We start from the raw sequence: 27,103 nt of genomic DNA on the forward strand, positions 1-27,103 counted from the left end.
AGCTGAGTGAAGGCCAGGCTTTCTTTGATTTATGCCAGTAGTTTAGCCAAGGGCCTCCTGCACCTAACCAAGAGTTGGGCTCTAGGCCCTCCTTTTTCTGCTCCGATGCCTCCCAAAGCTCCTCATTTTGAGTTAAAGAAGGCTTTAGGCCGGACAGCATGACAGCTCTCAGGTTCTTCACCTGAGCAGAGCTTGCCAGCCGTCCCCGGAAACGCCCTGGAATGGGGAATGCCCACTTGTGCAATAGACCCTGACTCCTTCCTGCCCCCGCAGGCCAAGTGCTGAATCAAAGGTGCCCCCTTCCCGGGCCCGGGTTTCCCCAGCAAAGCTTGGCCCCTCCCCCGGGGGCATTTCGTAAAGTCATCTTGTTTCTTTCGGAAGAGAAACAACAACAACAAAAAGTGCTTAGAGACGCTTCTGGGGAGATAAAGGGAAGCGGTTCAAGAGTAACTTTGCCCGCGAGCCGGGGGCGGGGCCTGGCGGGGAGCACACCCTTAGGCCAGCCAAAGCTCTGGGAGGAGCCGAGCGGGACTGTGGCTTCTCCCGGGGTGGGTGGCTTGCTCTACTCCGAATCAAACCGGCGCTTTCACTTCGGCGAGTTGCTCCACAGCCATGCTCCTGCCCTTGGTTCTCCTAAGTCTGGTGAGTCCTTTCCGTTCCCGTGAGGGCTTCTGCCTGCTCGGCACCCACGGCGGCCGGAGGATGCGCGCTTCGGATGCCACCGGCATTTGACAGATTGGTTCCCGGGGGGCTGCTAAAACTTTGCCTTTGGCAGGGGAGCTCAGGAGGCGCGGCAGACGGTGCGCGCCGCAGAGGAGACCTGGTCACAGAGGGCGCGCAGGGATGGGACAGGAGCCGGGGAGGTTTTTGAATCTCCGGAGGGAGGTCCCTGCAGGGGAAAAGAGGAACTCTTCTGGACAAGTCCTTACAAGTCAAGTCAAAGGTCTGCTTCTGCGGTTGGTTGTGTGCGCGCGGTGACGCTAGGGTGGTGGGAGAATTTGAGGTCCTGGGAACAGGAATTGCGCGTTTTTCTGACAGTTCTCCAAGTTAGGGAATCAATCTGCCCCTAGGCAGTAGTTAAAGCAGAGGCTTCAGAAGGCACCGTTTCTTTCTCTTGAAAAAGTTATTTTGGTGAATGTGCCTCTGGAGGTTTGTTTACGGTCTTATCACAACAGAGAAAAAGAAACTGTTTTGTTTCCCTTCCTGGAATCCCTCTCCTTAGAACTCTGAGTTGTCGCCTCAGGTTCTCCGCTCCCCCATCCCTTCTTGAACTTCTTTCATCACTTCGTAGCCAGCACTCCCACGGCTGTTTCTGAGGAAGCTTTGGCCTCCCTCCTCGCATGATGATACCTGCTCCCACCGCGCATGCTTCTGGGTGTTGAAGCGTGAACAACCGCCACCTCTTTTGGAGGGTCCCTCCTTGGAGATACCAGCCTGATGACTGCTAATCCAAGGGACTGACCCCAAGAGGTTCTTTTGAATACCAAGCCTCTGAGAGTCAATGGATTTTTATTTTTATTTTTTTGGCTCCAACTAAGTGCCAGGCACAGTGATAGGAGTGTTTACAAATGTGATCTTAGTCTATTCTCACAGCAGCCTTGTGGTAAAGTTGTCATTATTCCCATTTTACAGACAGGGTAAATGGGGGACGCACAGTGCTCGCGTAATTCACCCGAGCCCATGTGGCTGGTAAGTGGCAGAGCTGGGATCTAACGCCAAAGTTCAGGCTGTTTCTTTTGTAAGTTTTATAAGCTTTTACCTGGGCCTGACATTTTTTTATTACCCACTGCATTTAACCAGGGCTAAAAACTTTTCAAAGTAAAAAGGAGCTTTGGGTGGAGATGGTCTACAAACCTGGATGTATTTGAGCCGTACTTTGAAGGTGTTTTTTTGTGCAGCATTAGCAGCCCGGAAGATAAAATACATACAACCCTCGTCTCATCCTAACTAGTGAAATGCATCTTTCGGATTGCATCAGGAGTAAAAGAAAGGTCTGTGATGTGTGGGGCCATCTTATGACTTGGGGAAAATATCCTGGACCTTCCAGAAAGGATGAGTAGTACTGTATTTGCGCTCCTTCAGAATCTTCCTTAGAGAAAATTTAAAATTCAAAGTTGAGGAACCATTTATACAACCACAGACAACACTCTTCCTCATCATAGAGATATTGCAGTGTTGGTTGTTTTGAAAATCCTCCTTAGTTCTTGGGGCAGCACTAATTAGCAAAGTGTAGTAAAAATTTTGGAGCCCGGAGCTATGCTTGTTATAACTTTTGTACACTAGCATCTTTACTAGATGATACATGTTTAAAGGACGAAGGAAACTTTGCTTTTTTGAAAGAATGCACATATATACACACATATATATGCATACATATTTACATACATTTACGTATACATACATAGTTATTATATTTGTAATATTATAAATTAAATATAAACATTTTAATTTTGTTTATGTATGATGTGTGGACTAGGAAATCAGTTTATTACATTAAATTTATAAGTGAGGATGAGTAAATAAAAAATCTGACATAACTCTATCATCTAGGTAAAATCATTAACATTTTGTTGCGTATCTTCCAACCTACCCCCCTCATAATATGACTCTCACATTTAGTTACATAGAGGCCTGCCTTGTGTCCACCACTTGCCCAACACCATGCCCCTATTCTTTTGCTCTTTTTTTTTTTCTGTCCCACGTTGCCAGGGAGGTTTACATCTCTGGGAGTCATGTCCCATGTAGACAGGGGAAGGGTGGTGAGTTTGCTTGCCATGTTGGTTGAGAGATAGATAGGCCACATCTGAGCAACAGAAGAGGTTCTCTGGGGGTGACTCTGAGGCCTAATATATATATATTTTTTTTGCATGGGCAGGCACTGGGAATTGAACCCAGGTCTCTGGCAGGCAAGAACTCTGCCTGCTGAGCCATGGTGGCCCACCCAGGCCTAATTTTAGGTAGGCTTAGACTATCTTTTGTAGGGATAAGTTTCATATGAACAAACCCTAAAACTGAGGGCTCGGCCTATTCATGCCCCTATTCTTAAAGAAATTTCCACAATATTGTGTTACATCATGTGTCTTCAAAAATGCTTTTTCTATACCTTTGCACTTAAGATATCAAATGAGCTATGGGGAAGTAATAGTAGGGACAGTGCTACTTCTGACAATAATATATAAAATGGGAGGAGTGCTAATTACATGGAAAACAAAAGCAAATTTTGTTTAAATCGTGTCAGTAGGCTGGAAGGAGTTGGCACCTGCTTTATTTTCTCCTTTTTTCCTCTCTCCGTCCTTAATTCTAATGTTACAGTCAGCATATATCCCCATCAGTTACCCCTGTTTATTTTCCTTTTTCTCAATCCATTTGGAGTTAGTTTTCTCACCCCTAGCTTCTGAATACTGTTTCCACGGTGGCTATAATAAATAGGTTTGAAATCCCAAAACATCCACAAATTTCTAAAAGAGACACAAGAATCGAACTTACCTTAGAAATTTGTGTGTGAAATAGCTATGGGCATGGCCTTTTTAAAATACTAACACATGGCACTTATAGGTTTTGTTTTGTACTACTTAGTAACACAGCTAGGCAACCACGAGGTGGACAGTTTCCACCTCTATATTTTCTTAGAGCAGTTGTCTCAAAACAATGGACAAGGTAGAGGAGATGATGTTTGGAAAAGAAACCAGGATATTTTCAAGTAATTGTACAGCATGGTTTTGGGGACAAAAGTAAACAGTTGTTTAATTTTTAATTTAATCATTTTCCTCCAGTCAACCCCAGAAACGTGAAATGGGGCTGCAATATGTTTCTGTCTATTGATTTTATTTCTGTCTTTAATTTTTTACTAGAGCAGTTGTAGTTTTACATCTTCAAAATGTACAAAGTCCCCGTCTACCCCACTTCCCTCATACACAGTTTTTCCTATTAACACTTTCATTATTGTGGTAACTTTGTTACAACCGATGAGCCAATATTATTATAATTATATTATTAACTATAGTCCATAGTTTACATTAGGGTTCACTTTTCATATTGTACAGTTCTATGAGTTTTTAAAGCAATTTTATTGAGATATAGTCATATACCATATAAATCATCTAAACTGTACAACCAGTGGTTCACAGTCTCATCATATATAGTTGTGCATTCATCACTGCAATCAGTTTTTGAACATTTTCATTACTCTCCAAAACCTAAAAATTAGAATAAAAATTTAAAAAGAACAGCCAAAATATCCCATACACCTTATCTCCCCCATTATTTATGTTTTGTCCTTATTTTTTCACTTATTCATCCATACACTGGATAAAAGGAGTATCAGCTACAAGATTCTCACACTCACACAGTCACACTATAGGTAGGTAGTTATACGATCATCTTCAAGAAACATGGCTACTGGATTAACAGTTCAACAGTTTCTGGTATTTTCTTCCTATTATTCTAATACAGTAAAAACTAAAAAGGGATATCTATATAATGCATAAGAATAACCTCTAGAATGACCTCTCTGCTCCATTTGAAATCGCTCAGCCACTGACATTTTATTTTATTACATTTCTCTTCCCTGCTTTGGTCAAGAAGCCTTTCTCAGTCCCACGATGCCCAGTCCAGGCACATCCCCAGGAGTCATGTCCCACATTGCCAGGGAGATTCTATGAGGTTTTAAAATTTTTATACTCTGATAGCACATATAAACTTAAAATTTCCCATTTTAATCATTTTCAAGTATAAAATTCAGCGGTGTTGATTAAATTCATGATGTTGAGCTATCACTTTTCATTACCAAATTTTTTCCAGCATTCAAAATAGAAACTCTGCATGAACAAAGCATTAACTCCTCATTCCCCCTCCTCACCCTTGCCCCAGGTAACCTATATTCTAATTTCTGACTCTATGAATTTGGATATTCTAATTATTTCATAAAAGTGAAATCATATCATATTTGTTCTTTTGTGTCTGGCTCATTTCACTCAACATGATGTCTTCAAGATTCTTCCATGTTGTAGCATGTGTTTTGTCTATAAATGGACTTTAATTACATCACAAGGACTGGATAAGTTTTATGAATACAATACAATTATGAAATGTAAAGTAAGACATTAACAACCAGGATGGAAAAACACAAATTTATAAATGATAGCAAGATCGGGAGATGGAAGTTAAGTTGATATATAGAGACCACAGTTAGATGAATGAAAAGTCTTTTATATTCCATTGCCCACAACACAATTATCCCTCTCGGTGGAAAATTAAGAATTTAATTTGGAAGAATAAATTTTACTTTTTGCACTGAGTTTAGATGTGGGGAAAGATGTATAGGAGCAAAGAGGAACTTGGATTTGGATTTTGCCTTTAAGTAAGTCTCTTTGGGATCTGGATAAGTAACTTACTTCTAAGTAGCTCTAACAGTGGAAGTATAAATATTTCAAAGGAATATATATCTGAAGGCTACTACAATTCTTTAGGGGAGTCAGTTCACTATATAGCACCTGACATAACTGCCAGTTGGAGAAAATAACTGTCTTCTCAGAGATGGTCAGAAACTTGATTAAGGAAATCCCCCCCTTGAAAGCCCCTAATGAGTTAAGTGCCTTTTGATGAATTGCAAAAAGTCCCTTAAAGAGCATAGGATTGTAATAAGTATTAGAGACTATGTACTATGCTGAAAAATAGTGAAATAATGGAAGAACCTAATTTAAACTCTACCTATAAGGTAAAAAACAAATTGAAACCAAATTTAGGTCAGTGAATCCAACTCTTGCTTCCATCTCTCAAAATAGGCAAATTATAGAAAAATTGAGCATACGTTGTAAAAACAAGTAATGAAAATATTGAAAAACAGAATAAAATCACTCATTATTCCACTACCCTCATACAAGAATTTTTTTTGTTTACTTATAGCCTCCTACTCTTGTCTATACAATACATAATTTCATGTTTTATCAGTGCAATTTATGGTCTGCTCTTTGTCACTTTACATTATACACAAAACCATTGTAAATCTTGATAAGCAAATATACAAATATACATTATACACAAACCTTTTCTATTTCTACAAAACTGTCATCTTATAATTTTTATTTGGTACATTTCAGAGAGGGCATTTGTTAAATGAACTGGGTTATTATATTTTGTCATTTATTATGTTATTTACTTATTATATCTTCTTCATTATTATTATAAAGAAAGCATTTCTTTAATGTACTGGGATGGAGGTATATATAAAACTTTTTTCCTATTACCGAGAAATTATTTGTAGAACCACTTTAAGAATCTTAGTATAAAGCTTGGTATTCTTTTTGCTATTTTCGTGTGTATATATATTCACAAAAACAAGTGGCAAAACCACATTTAACCACCTAATAATGTAAGTCTTTCTTATTTTCTAAAAAACCTATGCTTTAAAAATAAGAATAAAATTTCTTTAGCTTTTTATATAGTTGGATTCCTTCTAATGACATTTAAGTATCATCAATTCAGTCTTAAACAGAAACAAATAATTGAAACCAACTCACCTACCTTCATTTTCTTTGAAGTGAGAATGTGAGTAGTAAAGCCCAAATTAGAAAAAAAAGTTGATCATTGTAACATTGTAATCTCACCCCCTCAAGAAGGAAATGAGCTAGTCTGCCCGTTAAATCACAATTCCTTTCCTGATTTGAAAAGTATGTTTGATGCAACGGCAGCTATAATCATACTGGACAACTGGCTAGATTTCCACGAGTGGGGATGGTGATAACTTTAATATGGGATTATGTGCACTTTGAGCAAGCCCAGCCTTGTAAATTAGCAAATCTGACCAGAAATTTAATCTGCATATTTACTCAGCCCTGCGACAGATGCAGGCAGGTTTACTGAAGGATTTGGTAAACAGTGGGCTGGGATAAACTTGCACAATTAGAACAAAAGCATTGTAGTCATCAATGGCATCATGTCCTCTAATCAAGTCCTGTAGCATTATACGTTCCTTTTTGTCTGTATTCTGTGAAGCCATAAAAATATAAGACATGAAGAACATCAATGCTTTTGATCTCTGAGTTCAGAGATCTGGAAAAAAAAAAAAAAAAGAGTGAGCCCCAAGCAAGTGGGTGAAAGTTATTGCCCCTGGCTGAGTATTGAGCTTTGGTTTATAGTCATCATCACAAGAGAAGCCTTTGATCCTAGTAGAGTCCTTCTTTGCATGCGTGCCTAGAAGGGTTTTAGGCCTGCTTTTAGGAATTGGGCCTATATGGCCCCTGAACTATGTTTTGTTTGACCTGCTTAGTATTGACACACAAAATATTTATTTATCTTTTCCTTTTTAATATTAATTGCCAATGCTTTAATGTTGGAAGATTTTGGTTTCTCCTAAAGAATGGAAGATCTGGACCCATATACCTCTGGAGTTTAATGATGGCCATCCCTCTGATCCAGGCTGGAGCTCTCCAGTTTGACGCCCACCACCCCCTTGCCCACTCCTTGTTGTCCTTTGCACCTGCTGCTTCACTCTTGGGTTATCTCTGTGGTCCCGCTGGGCACTTATGGGCTCTAGGGTTCAAGTTTAGGACTTTGTGGCTCTCATATAATCCACATCCCCCACCAAAGATGACTTTTCTTTTTTACAAGCTCATTTTTAGAAGGATCATTATTTGACCATGAAAGGTAAAATTCTGATTCACAAGGGCAAAACTCAGATGCTGTGAGTTCTACAAAACTTTTATTTTTCTCAAGGTAAATCTGATTGCTTCTAATTTCAGATTTTACTTCCTCTGGCCCAGCGGTTCTCCAATGGTAGTAGTGAGCATCAAAATCACTAGGGGCGCTTGTTGAAGACAATCCGCTGAAGGGCCCCACTGTCAGAGATACTGTCTTGTTAGATCTGTTGATGGGGCCTGAGCATTATTTTGTGTGTGTGTGTATGTGTGCAGGCATCCCCACATAATTCTGATGACCATCAGGGTTTTGGGAACTATTTTCTAACCCTTGCAGTAAACTCAAAATCTAACCCCAGGTGGAATTTTCTGGGTTCCCTCATTTTCTTTTTCTTATTGCTTGCTCAATCTCAACCCTAACCAGTCACTCCTGATCTTTGAAGTACCTCTTTCCTGAAACTGGTCTTTAGGAAGGGAGAGGACAGCACTGGGTAGTTTTTTTTACACATTTTAAAATATAAAAATTTAAAAAATGTTTTAATGGAATCTTCACTTATCTTTCATGTAGAAAAAATTATTTCATTTTTATTTCAGTTTTTCAGTAATGAACCTACTAAAATATCATTACTATTTTTATAAAATATATTAGAGATATGTTATATTATTGGAAAGGATGAACTATTACTGGTTTTTTTTCCCCCCAAGTGTGGATAAGTAATAAAATGTTTTAAAAAGCAAGCAAACAGAATTAGGGAGAGTGAGCTTTGTCTCTTGCTCCATTTTTTGTCCTTGGAAGCAGAGGGGAGTAACATTTCAACCCACCCTAAAAGGGGACCAATAGGGGGTGGGAAGCAGTCCACATCAGCTACTGATGATTCCAGTTCTACAGATCCTGGGAAATCTCATGTCTATTTAACTTGGTGGACAGTTTAAGATGGAGATATCCTCTTTGGGCTCAGCTAAGAGAACCCAGATGTATGTGCAGCACTGATGTCCTTCAATTCAGGAATCTGAGGGAATCCAGAGGCTCTAGTACTGGTCTGAATCTCCTGAGCTAGCTAGATTGGAAATGTCACTTCAGAAGATCACATCATAGCTCCCTCTGTCAGATAAGGAGTTTGGGTTCGGCCGACACTAACTAAAATCCTTTCTACCCTAAAATGATCATTACAACAAAACAACAAATTTCAGTGCTAAAACAGAAGGTCTTAGGAATTACCTGGAGACTTTGCTGGTGTTAACACCTTTAAAGTTTTTTATTTTTTTTATTCTCTGTTTCTACTATTCTCCCAAATGCGGTGCTCTCCTGATAACTCTTAGCTGAATTCTCAGACAGATTTTGCTTATTGCAGGGAAAGCAACTTTTCTTCTCTAGGACTTCGTAATCCATGTATTCTCGTCAACGAATTTGAAGTTCAAAGCCAGGGATTAAAATATCCAGTTTCTGTTGGAGATGTCTAACATTTGAATCATTTTATTAACATGCATTTTAAAAAACATATAACAAGGGTGGGCCACAGTGGTTCAGCAGGCAGAGATCTCACCTGCCATGCTGGAGACCCGGGTTCAATTCCCAGTGTATGCCCATGCAGAAAAAAAAAAAAATTATATATATATCTCAAACATAAGATTTGTAATTTTAGCCATTTGTAAATGTAAATTCTGTAGCATTAATTACATTGACAGTGTTGTACAGCTATCATCACCATCAATTTCCAAAACTTTTTCATCACTCCAATCAGAAATTCGGTACCCAGTAAACAATAACTCTCTCCCCAGTTTCTGTCCCTGGAAACCTGGCAACCTACTTTCTGTCTCCATAAATTTAACTATTCTATATAAGTGGAATCTTACAGTATTTGCTGTTTCATGCCTGGTTTATTTCACTTTGTATAGTGTTTTCAAGGTTCAGCCATGCTCTCACCTGTATCAGAACTTGATTCCTTTTCTGGTTGAATAATATTTCACTGTATGTGAGTACCACATCTCATTAATTCATTTATTTATTGATGGACACTTGCACTGCTTCCATCTTTGACTGTTGTGAATAATTGGCTGCTGAGAAAATTATACAAATATGTTTTTTTCTTTTTTTGGGGGGGGGGCGTATATACCTAGGAATAGAATTGCTGGGTCATATGGTAATTCTTTATTTAACTTTTTGAGGAACTACAAAACTGTTTTCCACAGTGGCACCATTTTACATCCCCAACAGCAATGCAAGAGGGTTTCAATTTCTCTACATATTTGCCAACAGTTATGATCTAACATTTTTGTTATAATAACCATCCTAGTGATGTGAAATAGTATTGCATTTTATTAATATGCATTTAAATTACTTTTTAAGTGTTTTATTTTATTGTACTCGAAGGGAAGGTATTACACTTGAATAATGAGGTACAATTTTTAAAATATCAGGTTCAAGTATAAAGGAATATTCCTGACATTTTAAAGCAAACTTTCTCTAACTTATACATTCAAATGAACGCCTTTTGTTTTCCCCCAAAGTAATCTCCAGGGGGTATGAAACAATCAAAAAACTGCGCTACTGGATTATTTTCAGTCAGTTTATAAGACACACAGCAAAATTAGCCCATATCCACTCTCAGTGTCTACAAATAGACCTTGCTCTAAGAAATATATCTATTTATTCAGAGTTCACAGAAGCAGAATGACATGCCAAAGCCTGCGAATTTTTGGTTTGTCTTATCTTCTCATTGACAACCTAGGAGTTCAAGTGCTACATTTTCTCTGTAAGAATCTATCAGGGTGTGGTTAATAAGGTCTATTTCTCAGGTAAGTATTCTTTAAGAAAAATAAAACAAGATTTAATGAGATGGAACTTACTACAAACGGTAGCTGCCAGTTTGTGCTGATTTGTATAACTCCGCTTTCAATTTCGTAAATTAAAAAGATAAGTTTCCGTTAGTATGACACATCCTTTGTGTACTTTGTGTACTTCAAAGCTAAAACAGAGTTTTCTTTATAAACTACTACTATTATGAGTGATGACGTACTCAATCTCAGTGGACCAAAGGGAAATGAAATAGCTGGGAAAAGTCTTTTTAGGATATACATACAATTAAACAATGGTTAATGTTTATAATGAAGTAAGATTCAATAAAATTTTAGAACTACTAAAGAAAAACTAGAAGAGGAAGACTCAGAAATTGCATAGGAAGGATTAACTGTTAATAATTCAAAGATTTCTTTTTAATGATAATTAGTACATGTCCAGACTAGACAAGTTAAGCAAAATGAAAAAACAATGTCACTCCTAGTCTCATCAACTAGACATACGTCTCTTAATATTTCGATATGTTAAATATAATTTTCTGCTTTTTTTCTTGAAATTTCCTCCTTTTATCCCCCTTCCTTCCACTTCCTTAAACCTTAAACTTCCAGTGTTGAATTGTCTAGATCACCATTATACTCCCTTTCCTTACTACTGGTCATCTTGACTAAACTCCTTTCTGGGCTGTGGTTAGAAGGACAAAACTCTCCACAATGACGACCGCCCAGCTTGCTGCTGTCTCACTATGTCATGATACCCCACTCACGGTCAGTCTGTCTGTCTGTGCTCAGTACTTGAAAAGCCTCACTGACTGCTCCTTCTCGCCTTTTGGATGGCTGCTGTTTTTCCCACCTCTGCCCTTTATTTTCCTTTTTTGCTGTTCATAAAAACATGCTTTTCCTGTTTCCTTTGATCAATAAGAACCAAAACAAAAAAGTTATTCTTCACTTCCTTTTAAAATCTTAGCTCATCTTTCAGGACCAAATGTGGTACTGGTTCTTCAGAGAATTACTGAAAGGGAATCTTACTTTCTTCCAGCACTTAAATTCGGTCACTGAAATGTTACTGTATTTGTCACTGTTTTAGATTTGATGTGTTTACATTTCCTGAGAAGTGTGAGAGCCTGTCGGACTGGAGGTGGGGCAGGAGTGACATGTGGTATCATCTGGGTCTGGCCATTCCAGGATAATTTCGTCTATTTTTTTCAATAATCTAGTTGGCTATAAAAGTGACTCATCATCGATGCAACAGACTAATAGGGAATATCCAATTATTCTCTCAGTTTGTCATCATCTAATATAACATGAAAAGTTTACCCTCTCATGTATCCCTGTTTCCGAGAGGTTCAAAGGGAGCAAAGTATCTGACAGAATGACTTTCCATTCCTAATAATTCGTCTGTGCATTCCAGATCCCAGCTCCTGCAAGTGGTAGGTGGGGTGGGAGTGCCACATGGTCTTTCTCAGAAACTCAGCACCCAAACTGGACGGAGTATTTCTTCCTATGCTAATGGCCCAGGCAGGAGAATTTCAACTTCCCTCCCAGACAGAGGACTGGCCTTGGGAATTTTGTAACAATTTTCCCAGACTAGAGGACTTGGGCAGACTCTGGTTTTTAGGCAATTCCTACCAGACCCCATTTGCCATCACTGCCCTCCCCAACATGCATTTGTTTTGAAAGTTCATTAGTATAACTAACACTCAAGTTTCTTGCCAACAATTGTCTGAAAATAAATTGAGTCATTTGTGTGCCCAGATGGAGTAAAAATAATTAGGAAACTGACCTACAAACATGAAAACAAACCTGGATTTGGGCCAGAGAGCAGAGTCTGAGTCCTCCCTTAGCCACTCCTAATTGTGGGTTATTGGACAAGTCACTTCATGTAATCTGCGCTCTGCTTCCTCAACTATAAAATAAGACAATAATAATTCCTCATGCATAGGTTTATTGTAACTGCCAATGAGGTGGTGTATGTGAAGGAGCTTTGTAAAGTTTCATGAGTTCCATGTGGGAGTTTCATGAGGAATGGGTAAACGGCTCTCTAGGGAATTTTCCAGTTTGCAGAAAATATTAAAGTCCTGTAGATAGTGAAAGACCCATGGAAATCCATTTCAAAAATCTATCCTGATGCCAAACAGAGATGCATACCTGGATGTTTTGGAAGCAAGGGCAAAGAGTTCACAAGGAAAGTACAATAGATGTACCAAGTCCTCTAGAAATGAGTAACATGTCCAAGGTCAGGCAACCGTTGTAGTACAGGCAGATTTGAACCCGTATCACTGGTTCCCAGCCTAGTCTTTATCCCATGGCATAATTCCTTATTCATCAAGGAAAGATACTACTTCTAAAGGGAGTCAGTATGGCATTGTTGTTAAGAATGTGGACTCAAACCGTTGTATCTGAATTTAAGACCCAACTCTTATTATTTAATAGCTGAGGGCCTGTGGGCAAATTGTCCAGCCTCAATGTCCTAAGCTATAAAGTGGAAGAGGACATAGTTAAGAGGATTAAAGGACATGAAAAGCATGTAGAACAGCACTTGATATATAATTAAATACTCAATAAATGCTAAATATTATAATATAAAAGTTGAACAAGGGATGTAATAATAGTGTATATTAATAAATACTCCTGACAGTCACTGGAGTTTTGCAATAATGTATAGATGTGTTCACAGGTGACAGATCCCTTTATATCTGTGAACAGAAGCTAGGAGGACTGGGGGAACCATCTGTTAACACTTCAATGTTGAGATTTTTGGTGGGCAACTACATCACACTTTGAAATATGCTTAGCGTACACTACTATAAACAAGGACTCTGGGAGGCATTGGGAAGAGTACACAGGTAAGTCAGATATGAATTCTACCGGAAAGAGGCTTACAATTTGTCTTGCAAAGACAGAATATTGGGGCAAGTGAGAGTTGATCTATGCAGTGGGACAGTTTTTAGAATTTTGTTCCTTTGGATATCTTGCCACATTGTGGTCCCTGCATGTTTGTGATTCAATTTCGATTTTATCCTCATGGCTCAAAAAAGTCAAAACCTGTTTTGAACATTTCCTTTTGGCTTGGGACTTGTTTTTGGACAAATTATAGCCTCTTGAGTAGCATCCCACCCACCAATTCAATGAAGTGCAATGTTTATAGGCATACAGAAAAGAAAAGCTTAGACAAGCCTTTTAAAATTCAAATTCTAATTGTGCCTGCTCATTTCAGTCATTTTGATTCAGTTCAATTATCAGGTGCAGATATTCCATAGTGTTCATTTTGAGCTACCAAAGGATTTAATTTGCTTTTAGGAAATATGGGCATATTTTATGGTCAGGAATATGAGACATAAAAAAACAAGGGTAAACTATGCACGGGTGGTTCAGTGGTAGAATGCTTACCTTTCATGCAGGAGACCTGGGTTCAATTCCTGGACCATGCACCCCCAAAAAGATAAAAATAAAAAAATAAAAAATAAGGGTAGAGATGATATTTCCACAAATGATCATATTTTTATGTTTAATAATGATATTTTGATCTCATTAAATTGCTGAAATCCAAGAGATATGTATAAAAATGCATATAACAAAAAATATTTAGGGACAAAGTCTTTTCTTAAGGAAAAAACAATAGTGATATGTCTAAATTTGCACTTCCATTACCTGTACTGTAGGGATAGTTATTTGACACCTTTTCGAGTAAATTCAATGAAAAGTGGACATCAATATCAAAGGACAGTTTGACTTTAATAAAAATCGGACACAGCCTTTACTGATAATAGTGTCCCCTGTCCTGGCCTGTGCCATTAATTTATTATTATTTATTTTTTTTTGCATGGGCAGGCACCGAGAATTGAACCTGGGTTTTTGGTGTGGCAGGTGAGAACTCTACCTGCTGAGCCACCGCGGCCCGTCCTGAGACATTCATTTATTTCTGTATATTAACCATAAATACACACACACACACACACACACACACACACACACACAATGTGGCTACTTTCCTGATTAGTTACCATTGCTTGAAGTATAATAAGGATAATGTTCGTATTCCAGCTTTATTTGTTTGTTTTATAATGCTATTTGCATGGGATTTTCTGAGGCACCTTAGTTTTTATTTATTTTTGTTTTTAATAGCTCTGGGACATGACACAGTTGCCAAATCCTTTAAATGGCAAAATAGGAAACAAAATAAATCTTGGTAAAAAATTAAAATAGCTACAAGGATTAAGAGCCTAAAAAGTAAGTCTAGAGGAGAGCAGAAAACTGGATTTTGTTGCATTTCATGCCATACCACACGCACTGGGCACACAGCTCTCAAGACATGAGATGCTGTTTTCTCCACCTGCATGTCTGCATAGGTGACTGAGTACCTTTGGCATTCAGTAGACCGCTCTAGGCCTTAGTGTCTCCATCTAAGGCTTACAGTTCCTTTCTACTTTGACATTCCAGGATTCTGTAAAATTGTAACACCTCTGGCTGTGGTAGGCTAGATGGTCCCACTATACTAGAGCCCAAAGAGTTAAACAGGTTAATTACCTGTGTGGTTCAGCAAACACTGGTTTTATTTCTCTTCATAGCTGCTGTGGTATTTTTGCTGAGGACCTCGGGTCCATCTCCATTTTAGCCAAGACAAGTTTCTATAACATTTCTGGGTGTAACCTGCCTGGAAAGCCCTTCCTGAATTTCCATCCATGTGGCTCTTACCTGCACTTTCATCAGGTCACTGCTCAAATGTCATCTCATCCAGTGGCCTTCCCAGACCAGTTTTTCTACAACAACATTGCCCCAGTTTCTAAATTTGTTTTATTCATTTAAGAGCACTTTATGCCTCCCTGACATATTACACCTTTATTTGTTCATTGATCATCTCCCCTCACTTGCATACGGATTCCGTGAGAGCAGAGACTTCATCTGTTATGCACTGCTCTGTTCCCAATATGTGAATAATGTGGATACATAGTAGGTACTCAGAAAACATTTCCTTAATTGATTGATTGATTAAGTACTTTTACGTCCAACAGAATACAGAAGCGAGGTTTCTCTGACTTTTAAATCTTTATTATGATGGAAGATTTAAATTTTAATTCCTTGTTCTTATACATTTGGCTCATTTGCCTTAGTTTATCCACATTTCAGACCTTTGATTTAACTCATTTGTCAGACCTTTTCAGCTTTATGAAAAAAAATTAAGCATTCAGAACATTTAGTTCTTTGCGGATTTCCTGCTTTGTTGCAGTTGAAAAGCCTCAGTTTCTGTCCGGAAAATTTGGGTTAAATCTTTGCATACTGCAAACTTGAGTTAATGAATAAATTTAAAAAATAGCATATGGTAGCAAGGAACGCTGCTTGTATCAATCATGAAACAGTCACCACATGCTTTTTATAGCCATCTTTCCACTTTCCATTTGACATAATTCTTTGATGCTGACCTGAGTAAGAAAAGTTTGATGAAATTCAACTCTGCAAGGCAGGCACGGTTAGGTACACAACAGGGTCAGTGCTGGTGCCTGTGCTTCATGGTCAATGGTATTTGTGTATCTCTTCATTGTTCTTTTCTAGATTTCACAATTCTGAAATTCTGAATATGCCTTGTGTAATGGATTTTGATTATTTTGATTTTCAATTGAAATTTAAAGCTAAAACAAAATGAATTAGGAAGTACATTTCTTTTAGACAGCTCCAGAAAGTTGAGTATATACGCATTTAAAAAAAATAGTGCTAAAAGTAACAGTCCAAAAATGTGGAGTGTGCTCCTCCCTCTGAGCACTTGACCACTTAAATCTGAAATTGCGGACCTGCTCATAATATTGTCTCATCAATACCAGGCAAAATGAGCACACCAAGGAAGATAAGATATTACAGTCATAGGAAGCATACACACACACACACACACACACACACACACACACACACAGATATCATTTTTGAGTGCTTTTGACTAGCCCAATATTGAGCAAAGGTTGAAAACAAATCCTTTAAGTTTAGTGGGTTATTTATTGTCAAATAAATATGGTTGGCTAATGAGTGAGAAGTATATCAAAGCTGTTGATTCAGTGGTTATGGATAAAAAAGAGAAGAAATAGGTTATGTTATAAGCCAAGTGCTGGATTTTGTAGAAATTATCACTTTTTATCCTCACAACACTTAAAGACAGAAGGTACTATTCTTACTTCACAACTAAAGAAATTGAGGCTTAGGGATGTTATATAATTTGCTTAAATTCACAGTATTGATAGCAGAGCTAGACTACAAACCATAAGCATTTCTAAGTTTCATGCTTTTTTTCTCCACTATACTGCCTCTCATTGCATTTTTTTAATTGGGAAATCTTCACACACATACTGTCCATATATGGTATGCAATCGATGGCTCACAATATCATCACATAGTTGTGTATTCATCACAATGACCATTTTAGAACATTTTTTATCACACCAGAAAAAGAAAAAAGAATAAAAACCTCATGCATCACATATCCTACCTCTTATTGAACACTAGTATTTCAATCTACCCAATTTTTTACCTTTATACCCATCCATTATTTATCTGTTTTTTAGCCTTATTTTTTTTACTCAGCTGTCCATACCCTGGATAAAAGGAGCATCAGACACAAAGTTTTCACAATTACTCAGTAACATTGTAAAAGCTGTATCATCACACAATTGTCTTCAAGATTCAGGGCTACTGGAACACAGCTCAACAATTTCAGGTACTTCCCTCCAGTCACTCCAATACACCATAAACTAAAATGGAATATCTATGTAATGCATAAAAATAATCTCCAGGATAACCTCTTGACTCTGTTTGAAATCTCTCAGCCACTGACACTTTATTTTGTCTCATTTCTCTCTTCCCCCTTTTGGTCAAGAAGGCTTTCTCAATCCTTCGATCCTGGGTCCCAGCTCATCTTGGGAGTTCCGTCCCACATTGTCAGGGAGGTTTACACCCCTGGGAGTCATGTTGCACATGGTGGGGGAGGGCAGTGAGTTCACCTGCTGAGTTGGCTGAGAGAGAGAGGCCACATCTGTGCAGCAAAAGAGGTTCTCTGGGGGGTGACTCTTAGGCCTAATTGTAAGTAGGCTTAGCTTCTCCTTTGCAGGAATAAGTTTCAAAGGGGCAAACCCCAAGATCCAGGGCCCAGCCTATTGATTTGGTTGTCCCCACTGCTTGCGAGAATATCAGGAATTCCACATATGGTAAAGTTGAGTATTTCTTCCTTTCTCCCCAGTCCCTCAAGGGGACTTTGCAAATACTGCTTTATTCACTGTCCAAATTACTCTGGAATATATCAGGGCATCACATTAACCTGTACAAACCAACAAGATCTCACACCCTATTCAAGATTCCATGTACTTACTGTGTTCAACTAAACTGGCCATACAAGTTAAATTAGGGAACGTGCTGCCCAAAATGTAAATTTTCTCACTGGATCTTTATGATGATGATACTGCTGCTGCTAATAGTAATAACAATAACAATAATAATAATAACAGCAACAATAATACCATTAATTGGGCACCTAATTCTTTTTTTTGGGGGTGGTGGTGGTGGTGCATGGTCCGGGAATCATACCTGGGTCTCCCACATGAAAGGTGGGCATTCTAACCACTAATCTGGGCACCTAAATCTTATGTGCCAGGTCCTGTGCTAAGAGTTTTGAGTGCATTATTCCACATAAGTCTCACAATAAACCCATGAGAAGGAGATTATTTCCACATTATAGATTAAAAAAAAAAAACCCCAAAACTGAGACTTTGTTATGTCACAGTAGATACAACCATTTTGGGTGAGTCATGGCTGTTTACCAAGTTGCCTAGTTCAGAAGTCAACATAATTCTCTTTATGCTTTTCTTTTACAGGTTTTTACCAATACTGGAGTGTTGTCCAAAAGTAATAAGGGCCAAGTGACTGATGTCAACTCTCAGGGATCGAAATTGAGGTGGAATGTTACTAAAAGTGACACTGTGTGCTTGGAAGGCCTTCATTATAGCGGCCAATTCTGCTGTCAACCATGTCCTCCTGGTATGTTACACAAAAGGCCCAGAGTTTAGCAGGAAAACCGGGCTAAGGAGGAGCCTACAGTAATAGTGAATAAAATCTTTTTTTTTCCATTTTTGATTCTCTGGCATTAGAGCATTGCAGGGTAAAACAAAAACTCCACAATGACATTATTTTCCCAAGACTGGTTTTATTCATCATGCTGATGTTGGCATGAATACTTACAATATACAAATGATATATGCATCCAAAATGAGAGGACTTTTCTATTTAGCTTCACTTTTCAGGAGCAAAAGAAGATGCATTTTTGGCTATTGAAATGTCACATCTGAATGGATTAGGATATGGCACAATAACTGTGGTGCTCTGAAAGCAAGGGATTTCCACCATGTGAAATGTATTTCAGCACCTGCTTTCAATCAGAACATCTCTAAGAAAGTTATTTGTCCTGGCTGAAGCCTGCAAAATACATTTGCATTTTGCAGTCAAGTAGCTAGATGAGCTAGAAAAGTAATGGACAGAAAAGATCATTTTTAAGAACTCAGTATTTTGAAATGCAAAACAGTTTCAGAACAGAAATCCTTCAATCACTAGCAAATTAGAAGCTAAGCAAAATGCAATTGTGCAAACTTTTTCACAACTTGCTTAGAGTTGGCTACTATTACATACAAATGTAGATTTCTCCTAACTGCATTGTGAAGTAAGATAGGAGGATAAAGGAGGACAGTGCAGGGGTTGATTCAGACATCGATAGAACCAGAAAGGATTGTGGTAATTCTGATGGTTGGCTTCCCATGCTTCCAGCACTTCAACTACTAAGCAGGAGCGAGTCCTATCTATAAAAAGACTCCAGCAATTTCCCTTGGCCTCCTGTCTAGATTTTAATTTCCCTTATGGGAAAATCTCCCTTATGGTCTGACCCATTTACATTTATTCTTCGTCAAATGGGAATTAAGAATGGCTTCCTGGCATTTTTATAACACTCTAAGCACAATCATTTTGGCATATGAACTGGAATCTTATAATTTTTAAAATTAAAATGTAAATTAAAAAGATAATATGCTTTGCATATCAAACTATCAAGAGTTTCTGTTTGTCCTTTTGTTTTGTTTTCTTTAAGAAATTATCTCAGTTCTGGTGAGTTTCCTAGTCACCTGAGAACTCTCATATACCACTGTTGGAATGTAAATGTAACAACATTTAAGAAAGAAATTTGGATATAGGGGACAAAAACTTGAAAATGTTCATACTCTCTGACACAATAATCTCACTTCTAGGAAAATGCTTTAAGAAAATAAAAAAAGAAAAGAAACTGCTGTATGCACGACATTTCAATTTGATATGCAACGATGTGGGATTGATTAAATTAAATTATGGAATATCCAAAGGCGAGAATATTATGTATCTATCAAAGTCATATTTTCTGATACATTTCTGATATAATCGTCAGTGTTCATAAATCCACCTTAAGTGAAATCTAATTGATCTGCCAGCTGGATGAACTGATTCTTTCGTCTCCCTATCTAATATAACCTGAATGCTGTCCAATGCATGCCAAATACTTTATACTTCTATTCCTTTTTGTTGAATTTTACACTTATCAATATTCAAATGTCTTCCAAATCAGTTTATATTTATTGATCGCATTACATGAATATGCCTTTTAGTCAAATATTATATAAATCAATTATACACAAATGCAGAAAAACAGATTTTATTTCTTTGAAAACTAGGGTGAATGCTTTAGGGAATTTCAGTAAAGTTAAGTTGCCAAAAAATTACTGAGGAACTAGGTGAGGGCATAAAAATGTGAAATACTGGTAAAAATCACAAACATCTGGTTTTGAGACAGAGATTATTGGTGTCTTTAAGCTTTATTTTCCAGAAAGAAACAAAGAAAAGAGAGAGATGAAGGTAGGAATGACAGAGAAACAGGAAACCATAGATGATGCAATATGGGTGTGACTTAAGAGAAAAAATCTTGAGTTCTAATAACTTGGTTCTATATCATAAGACTGGCAAACGATTATACAGTTACACTTTTTTCTAAACTTTTTTTTATTGTATAATATAACATATATACCAAGCAAAGAAAGAAATAGCAATAATTTTCAGAACGCTCTTCAACAAGTAGTTACAAGACAGATTCCAGAGTTCGTCATGGGCTACCATTCCATCCTCTTAGATTTTTCCTTCTAGCTGCCCCAGAATATAGAAGGCTAAAAGGAATATTTTTTTATCATTACCATCAACTTTTTTTGGAAAAATAACCTAAATACAAAAAAGCAATACCTTTCAAAACACAGCAAAACAATTAGTTGTAGAACAGATTTCACAGTTTGGTAAGGGTTACAATTCCACAATTTTAGATTTTTACTTCTAGTTGCTCTAAGATATTGGAGACTAAAAGAAATGTCTGTTTAATGATTCAGCAATCATATACGTTCGTTAACCCACCCTACCTTCTCTGTATAATTCCATTATTACCTTTGATCTTTCTATCCCACTCTTTAGGGGTATTTGGGCTATGGCCTTTCTAACTTTTTCGAGTTGGAAGGAGCTGTCAATAATATGGGATAGGAAGATGGAATTAGTTGATGTTCTGGAGAGGCTGGGCCCTCTAGGTTTCAGGACTTATCTGGTCCAGGGAGCTATCTGGAGGTTGTAGGTTTCTGGAAAGTTACCCTAGTGCATGAAACCTTTGAACAGGATTTTATATATTGCCCTAGGTGTTCTTTAGGATTGGCTGGAATTATTTTGGTTGGGGGTTGGCAAGTTATGATAGGTAGCAATGTCTAACTGAAGCTTGCATAAGAGTGACCTCTAGAGGAACCTCTCAACTCTATTTGAACTCTCTCACCCACTGATACTTTATTAGTTGCACTTCTTTTCCCCCTTTTGTTTGGGATGGAACTGTTAATTCCACAGTGCCAGGGCCAGATTCATCTCTGGGAGTCATCGCCCACGCTGCCAGGGAGACTTTTGCCCCTGGATGTCATGTCCCACATAGCAGGAGGGGCAATGATTTCACTTATAGAGAGTGAAGCCACATCTGAGCAACAAAAGAGGTCCTCCAGAAGTAACTCTTAGGCCTACCTATAGGTAGGTTAAGCTTCTCCCCTACCTACATAAGCTTCACAGGAGTAAGCCTCAAAATCAAGGGCTTGGCCTATTGATGTGGGTGTCCCTAATGCTTGACACATCAGGGGATTCCCTGATGGTAAAGTTTAATCGTCCTTAATTTTTCTCCCATCCCTCAAGGGACTTTGCCAATACTTTCTGATTATCTGCTTACTATATTCTAGGATGTATCCAGGCATTACTTTAAACAATACAGGATTAAAGGCCCTCATTCTTATTCTAGGTATACAGTTATATTTTATAAAGTGAAAATTTTAAATGTTTACAATTTTTTTTCAGTTATTCTTTATGTGAGCTGATATTTTTGATTAACTGGTTAAAAAAGTACTGACCACACCACCATATCCAGTTAGAAGGATTCTGTGGTAAACTGCATATATATTATACATATACATACTTACATATACATGTACATAAACTCCCATGTATATATATGTGTGTGTGCATGTGTTTATATGGTTGGAGTACAGCTGTATCTCAGAGTAATTGATATATAACTGCTTTTTATACTCTCCAGCCTCTTCTAAATTTTCTACAATGAGCATATGTATTGTTATCTCAGAAAAAAAATCTTAAATCTTATTTTCAAGAAAACAACCGCTCATTTATATTTTAATGAATTTAGTTTGAATGCTTTGGAGGAAAGAAAGAAGCTGTGATTTATTATATTGTCATCATGCTGTAGGCATTGTTCTAGGAAATTCATTAGGAGCTGGTGTAATACCACCAGCAAGCAAATTAAATTGTATTTTGACTGGCTGGGCTTTGTTTAAAATATTGCTACAATGTTATATAGTCCTGATACACCATATTTTTATTTAATTCTGGGTTTCCATGGTTTCCTTTATTTTTTCTATTGAAATATTATTGCCTTTGTTTAGTAAAATATATAATGTTTAAGTTTCCTAATTTGCTTATATAGTAAATATTTTCCTTTATCAAAAGAATGTTAGGAAGTTATTCAAGAAAGTTATGTCCCAGGAAAAATGGCATAATATATTCTTGTGGTATATTAGAGTGAAGCAGAATAAACATTGCCTATTTTTTCAAAACGCAATTTTACTGAGATATATTCACACACTTTACAAACCATCCAAAGTATATAATCACTGGCTAACAGAATATTCACATAGTTGTGCATACATTCCCATAATCAGTTTTAGAACATTTCCATTACTCCAGAAAAAGAGATAAAAATAGAAAAGAAAACTCAGATCCTCCCACACCCCTAATCCACACCCCCATTGTTGACCCAGAGTATTGGTGTGGTACATTTGTTACTGTTGATGAAAGAATAGTAAAATATTACTGACAACTATAGCCCATAGCTTCCAGTCGGTGATTTTGCCTGTTTTTAAAATTAGTTATGCCACTAACAATTAGTAACTTTGAATGCTGTTCTCTTAGATTTTCCTTTACATTTTCTGTCTTTTTCTTCTTTATTCTCTGTATCCTTGCCCTAATTCACTTTCTGCATGGTTCTTTTCACACTGTGTCCTTATATTTGTTGTAAATAGACTGTATCTCTTGTCTGTCTCTATAGCATGATATTTTTAATTGTGTCTTTTGTGACTCTACCATAAGAAGGAAAAGAAAGTCCTTGAGGACCAAGATTTTGTCTTATGTCTTGCACTTCCTCCAGTTCCTAGAATGTTCCTAACATTTAACAAACATTTGTTAAATCAATGAATTTTCCAGGAGAAGGCATTGTTGTATAATGCTTAGCAATCACAATTTAGTGATCCACTTTATTTATTTTTTAAATATTTTTATTGATCAAATCTTCACACACACATTTCATACATGGTATACAATCAATGGCTCATGATATCATCATAGTTGTGTATTCATCACCATGATCATTTGCATCACTCCAGAAAAGGCAATAGAACATTTGCATTACTCCAGAAAAAGAAACAAAAAAGGAAAAACTCATACCTACCACACCCCTTACTCCTCCCTCTCCTTGACCACTAGTATTTCCATTTACCCAATTTATTTTACCCTTTGTCCCCTTATTATTTATTTATTTTATCCATATATTTTTTAACTCATCTGTCCATACCTCGGATAAAAGAAGCAACAGACACAAGGTTTTCACAATCACACAGTCATATTGTAAAAGTTATATCTTTATACAATTGTCTTCAAGAATCAAGGCTACTGGAATACAGCTCAACAGTCACCAATACATCTAGTTAAATTAGGAAACGCACTAACCAAAATATAAATTTCACACCAAATAAACATCTCTCCCTTTAGTTTCACACAGAAGTTGAAGTTTTAAAATATGGAACATATCATCCTTTACCCTGTATTCTGATTTACCTTAGTCCTATCCAGATCAGCTTCATTCAGGTCTCTACTCAAAATCTGATCACGTTTCAAGTTTAAAACAGTTCCTGTATGGGGTACTGCTGACTTTCATAGCTTAAGAGCTCTAACTCTGAGTCTCAGGTGTCACATAAATATGTAAAGTTTCTGGGAATGACCAGGTTATAAACAAACAGCTCAGTATCTCAGAATTTAGAAATAACAGTTACACCTCCTGAACAGATTGACTGCTATAAGAGTTTACAATCTAGGAACCTTTACAATAGGCCCCAACCTGATAATCCATGCTCTCAACTTCAGTTTACCGTGCTTTTATATTATAGTTAGTTCATATGATTGAGTTATGATAATATTTGTCTTTTTGTTCCTGACATTTCATTCAACATACATTCCCTAAGGTTCATATACCTGGTTGCTTGCCTCACAACTTCATTCCTTCTTGTGGCTGCTTCATAGTCCACTGTTTTTATACACCATAGTTTCCCCTTCCATTCCTCAGTCGTTATACCCTTAGGCCACCTCCATCCATTGTGGATTGAACAGCAGTGTGCAAATGTTCATTTGAATCCCCACACTGAGTTCCTCCAGGTATATACTGAGCAACAGGGTTGCAGGATCATATGGCAACCCCACCCCTAGCCTCCTGTGGAACCACACACTGCCCTCTAAGGGGCTGACTGCCCTTCAAGGGGGCTGCACTTTACTTTTATTTATTTATTTATTTATCTATTTTTTACATGGGCAGGCACCGGGAATCGAACCCGGGTCCTTGGGCATGGCAGGCAAGCACTCTTACCTGCTGAGCCACCGTGGCCCGCCCTGCACTTTACATTTAAAGCACACATGAATACCATTGAAAAGTGTTTGTATTTAGAATACAAGGCTGATAATAAAGGTCATGTTATAAACGTGGTCAGGTCTGCCTATCAAAACTGAACTCTGTTCCTTGATGGAAAAGTAATAAAAAGGAAGGGGAAAGAAAAGGGGACTATGAGTGCTTATTAGACAGGCCCCGAGCAGTTCTGACAACAAAGCAAGAGAAGTATTATTATCTCCATATGCATGAAGAAAATTAGGCTTAGAGAAAGGCAAGCACTTTGTTAAAAACTGTATCTCTAGTAACGACTTGACCAAGGTCCTTCGAACTTCACATGTTCTTTTCCTTACACCACACAATCTCTTATCAGGATTCATGCAGTTTGGAAAGTAAAATCAGAAGTCAGAGAAATGTCAATTACTAGTTAGATAATTTTAGTGGCCAGTGTCAGTCATTTCTACCCTGAATGTACCTATCAATACACACCATCTCCCCAAAAGGAATTAGAGTTAATTGATCAAGACATTTCTTCCTATGCATTTGGTCATCCTTAACTGCCTTTTTTATATGTAACAATTGTCAAATATTTGTTTTCTGCAGGCAGATATCCTCAGCTTCTCTTTTAGCTTTTGTCTTGAGACCGATATGATTCTGTCTCTTGATACGATTTGTAATCTTCTCCCCCTTGTAGTTATATGCCATTAGCCTAACTCCCCATCTTGTGTCATCCTGTGCACTTCTTAGGCATGGGCACTTTGAGAAAAAAAAAAAAAACTTGCCCTTTTTTTTTTCTTGGGCAGGTACAAGGAAAGTTACTGACTGCACAGTCAATGCGGGCAAACCAAACTGTTCGCTCTGCTCAGAAGGGGAAGAGTACACAGACGAGGAACATTATTTATCTAAATGCGTAAGATGTCGATTTTGTGATGAAGGACATGGTAAGTGTCTTAAAAAGTGATCAAAAGCAATCAATCTTGGTACTCCATGTACAACGATTTATAATACAATTTGGAAGTGCAGCCTACTCAGGTGCCACAATGGCACACAGGAAGGGACAGGTCAGGGCAGGCTGTGTGAAGCAGGACCAGGTACTCAGCTAATCACTGGTCAAAATATTTGTGGGTCAAGTCTAGGCAATTCTCTCAGATGTAGGAGAATGACTAAATATGGACTTTGTGAACAAAGTTCATCACCTTCAATCAAAACAGCAGAACCTGTCTGCTCTTTGCCTCAATTTATGCTTGTGTGATGACTCTTATTGATGTCCAGAAAGTGCTCAAAAGCCTGCAGATACAAGGACAGAGGAACCAAGAGGTGGAAGGGAAGCCACACTTCTTTGGGGACTTGATTTGTCATAATTCCAGTAGAAGACCTAAATTTTCATGAATATATCAATCTGTTGAGCCCAGATTACAATATGTTCAAAATTTCCTCCCAGTTTCGACATTGTGAACCCTCGGACATAACTTCTCTTGTCCCTAGTCAGACTCCAAGGTAATGTTTCTCGACCCTGGCTTTACATTAGAATCACCTGGGGAGATTTTAAAAATGGAGTGTTTAGGTCCCACCTCAGGGCAATTAAATCAGAATCAATAAGTCTGATTGAGTAGCTCTGGGCAGACCTGATATTCTGCATTTCTAAAAAACTCCCAAGTTATGTTGATGCTGCTGGTTCACTTTGAGTCATCAGGCTCTAGACTAGAGGAAAAGAGAAGGTGTTATCTTGGTTTCTGGATTGTCTGTCCATTTAAAACTCTGCTAAGTGATCACTGGCCTTCTCAACCTGGGGTCGGTTGCATTGCATTTAAACACTAGTTATGTTAAATGGCATGACTGTTGATACGAACATAGATCTCAAAAATCCATGTTACTCCAGTCCATCATTTTTATTAACAGTCTGCAAACTGGTTTTCTAGGCTTTGAAGTGGAAAAAAACTGTACCCGGACCCAGAATACCAAGTGCAGATGTAAATCAAACTTTTTCTGTGTTGCTCCTATATGCGAACACTGTGAAGCTTGCATTGTGTAAGTTTTAGTCTTTCTCTGATTAAAGTATTAAATATACCTTGAGAGATAATGTCTTCCTAGGGGGAAGAAACACTGGTTGCAGAAATTTGGGTTCTAGTCTTACCCTCCAAGCAGCTAGATGGTCATCAGGCTCCACTCACTAAACATTTGTTGAATACCTCCTGTGTGCCTAACACTGCTGGCTGCTTAGACTAAAGATATAAGCAAGACACATTTCTGACAACAAGAGTCTCAGTCCAGAGGTAAAGAGTCAAGAAAAGAAATGGTTATTGTGGGTCATATCTTGTAAGCATCCGAAGGGACTTATGTCCAGGGTGTTATGAGTTATACAGGAAAGCCTTTCAACTCTGCCTGGACAGACAGGGGT

General features: G+C 37.8%; 1 protein-coding gene across 2 annotated transcripts in view; it reads left to right on the forward strand.

Annotated features, from left to right (window-relative positions):
* Window positions 1-427: 427 nt before the first annotated feature.
* The window catches only part of FAS (Fas cell surface death receptor), a 35,118-nt gene continuing 8,442 nt past the window's right edge, over window positions 428-27,103 (forward strand). For both annotated transcript variants that reach the window (XM_077125364.1, XM_077125365.1), the window contains exons 1-4: window positions 428-642; window positions 18,278-18,440; window positions 25,509-25,646; window positions 26,625-26,733. In XM_077125364.1, coding sequence (XP_076981479.1) covers window positions 613-642; window positions 18,278-18,440; window positions 25,509-25,646; window positions 26,625-26,733 — 440 coding nt within the window. In that variant the 5' untranslated portion in view covers window positions 428-612. The remainder of the gene's footprint in view (window positions 643-18,277; window positions 18,441-25,508; window positions 25,647-26,624; window positions 26,734-27,103) is intronic.

The sequence above is a fragment of the Tamandua tetradactyla genome, chromosome 13 (assembly GCF_023851605.1).
Source record: "Tamandua tetradactyla isolate mTamTet1 chromosome 13, mTamTet1.pri, whole genome shotgun sequence".
Lineage (NCBI taxonomy): Eukaryota > Metazoa > Chordata > Mammalia > Pilosa > Myrmecophagidae > Tamandua > Tamandua tetradactyla.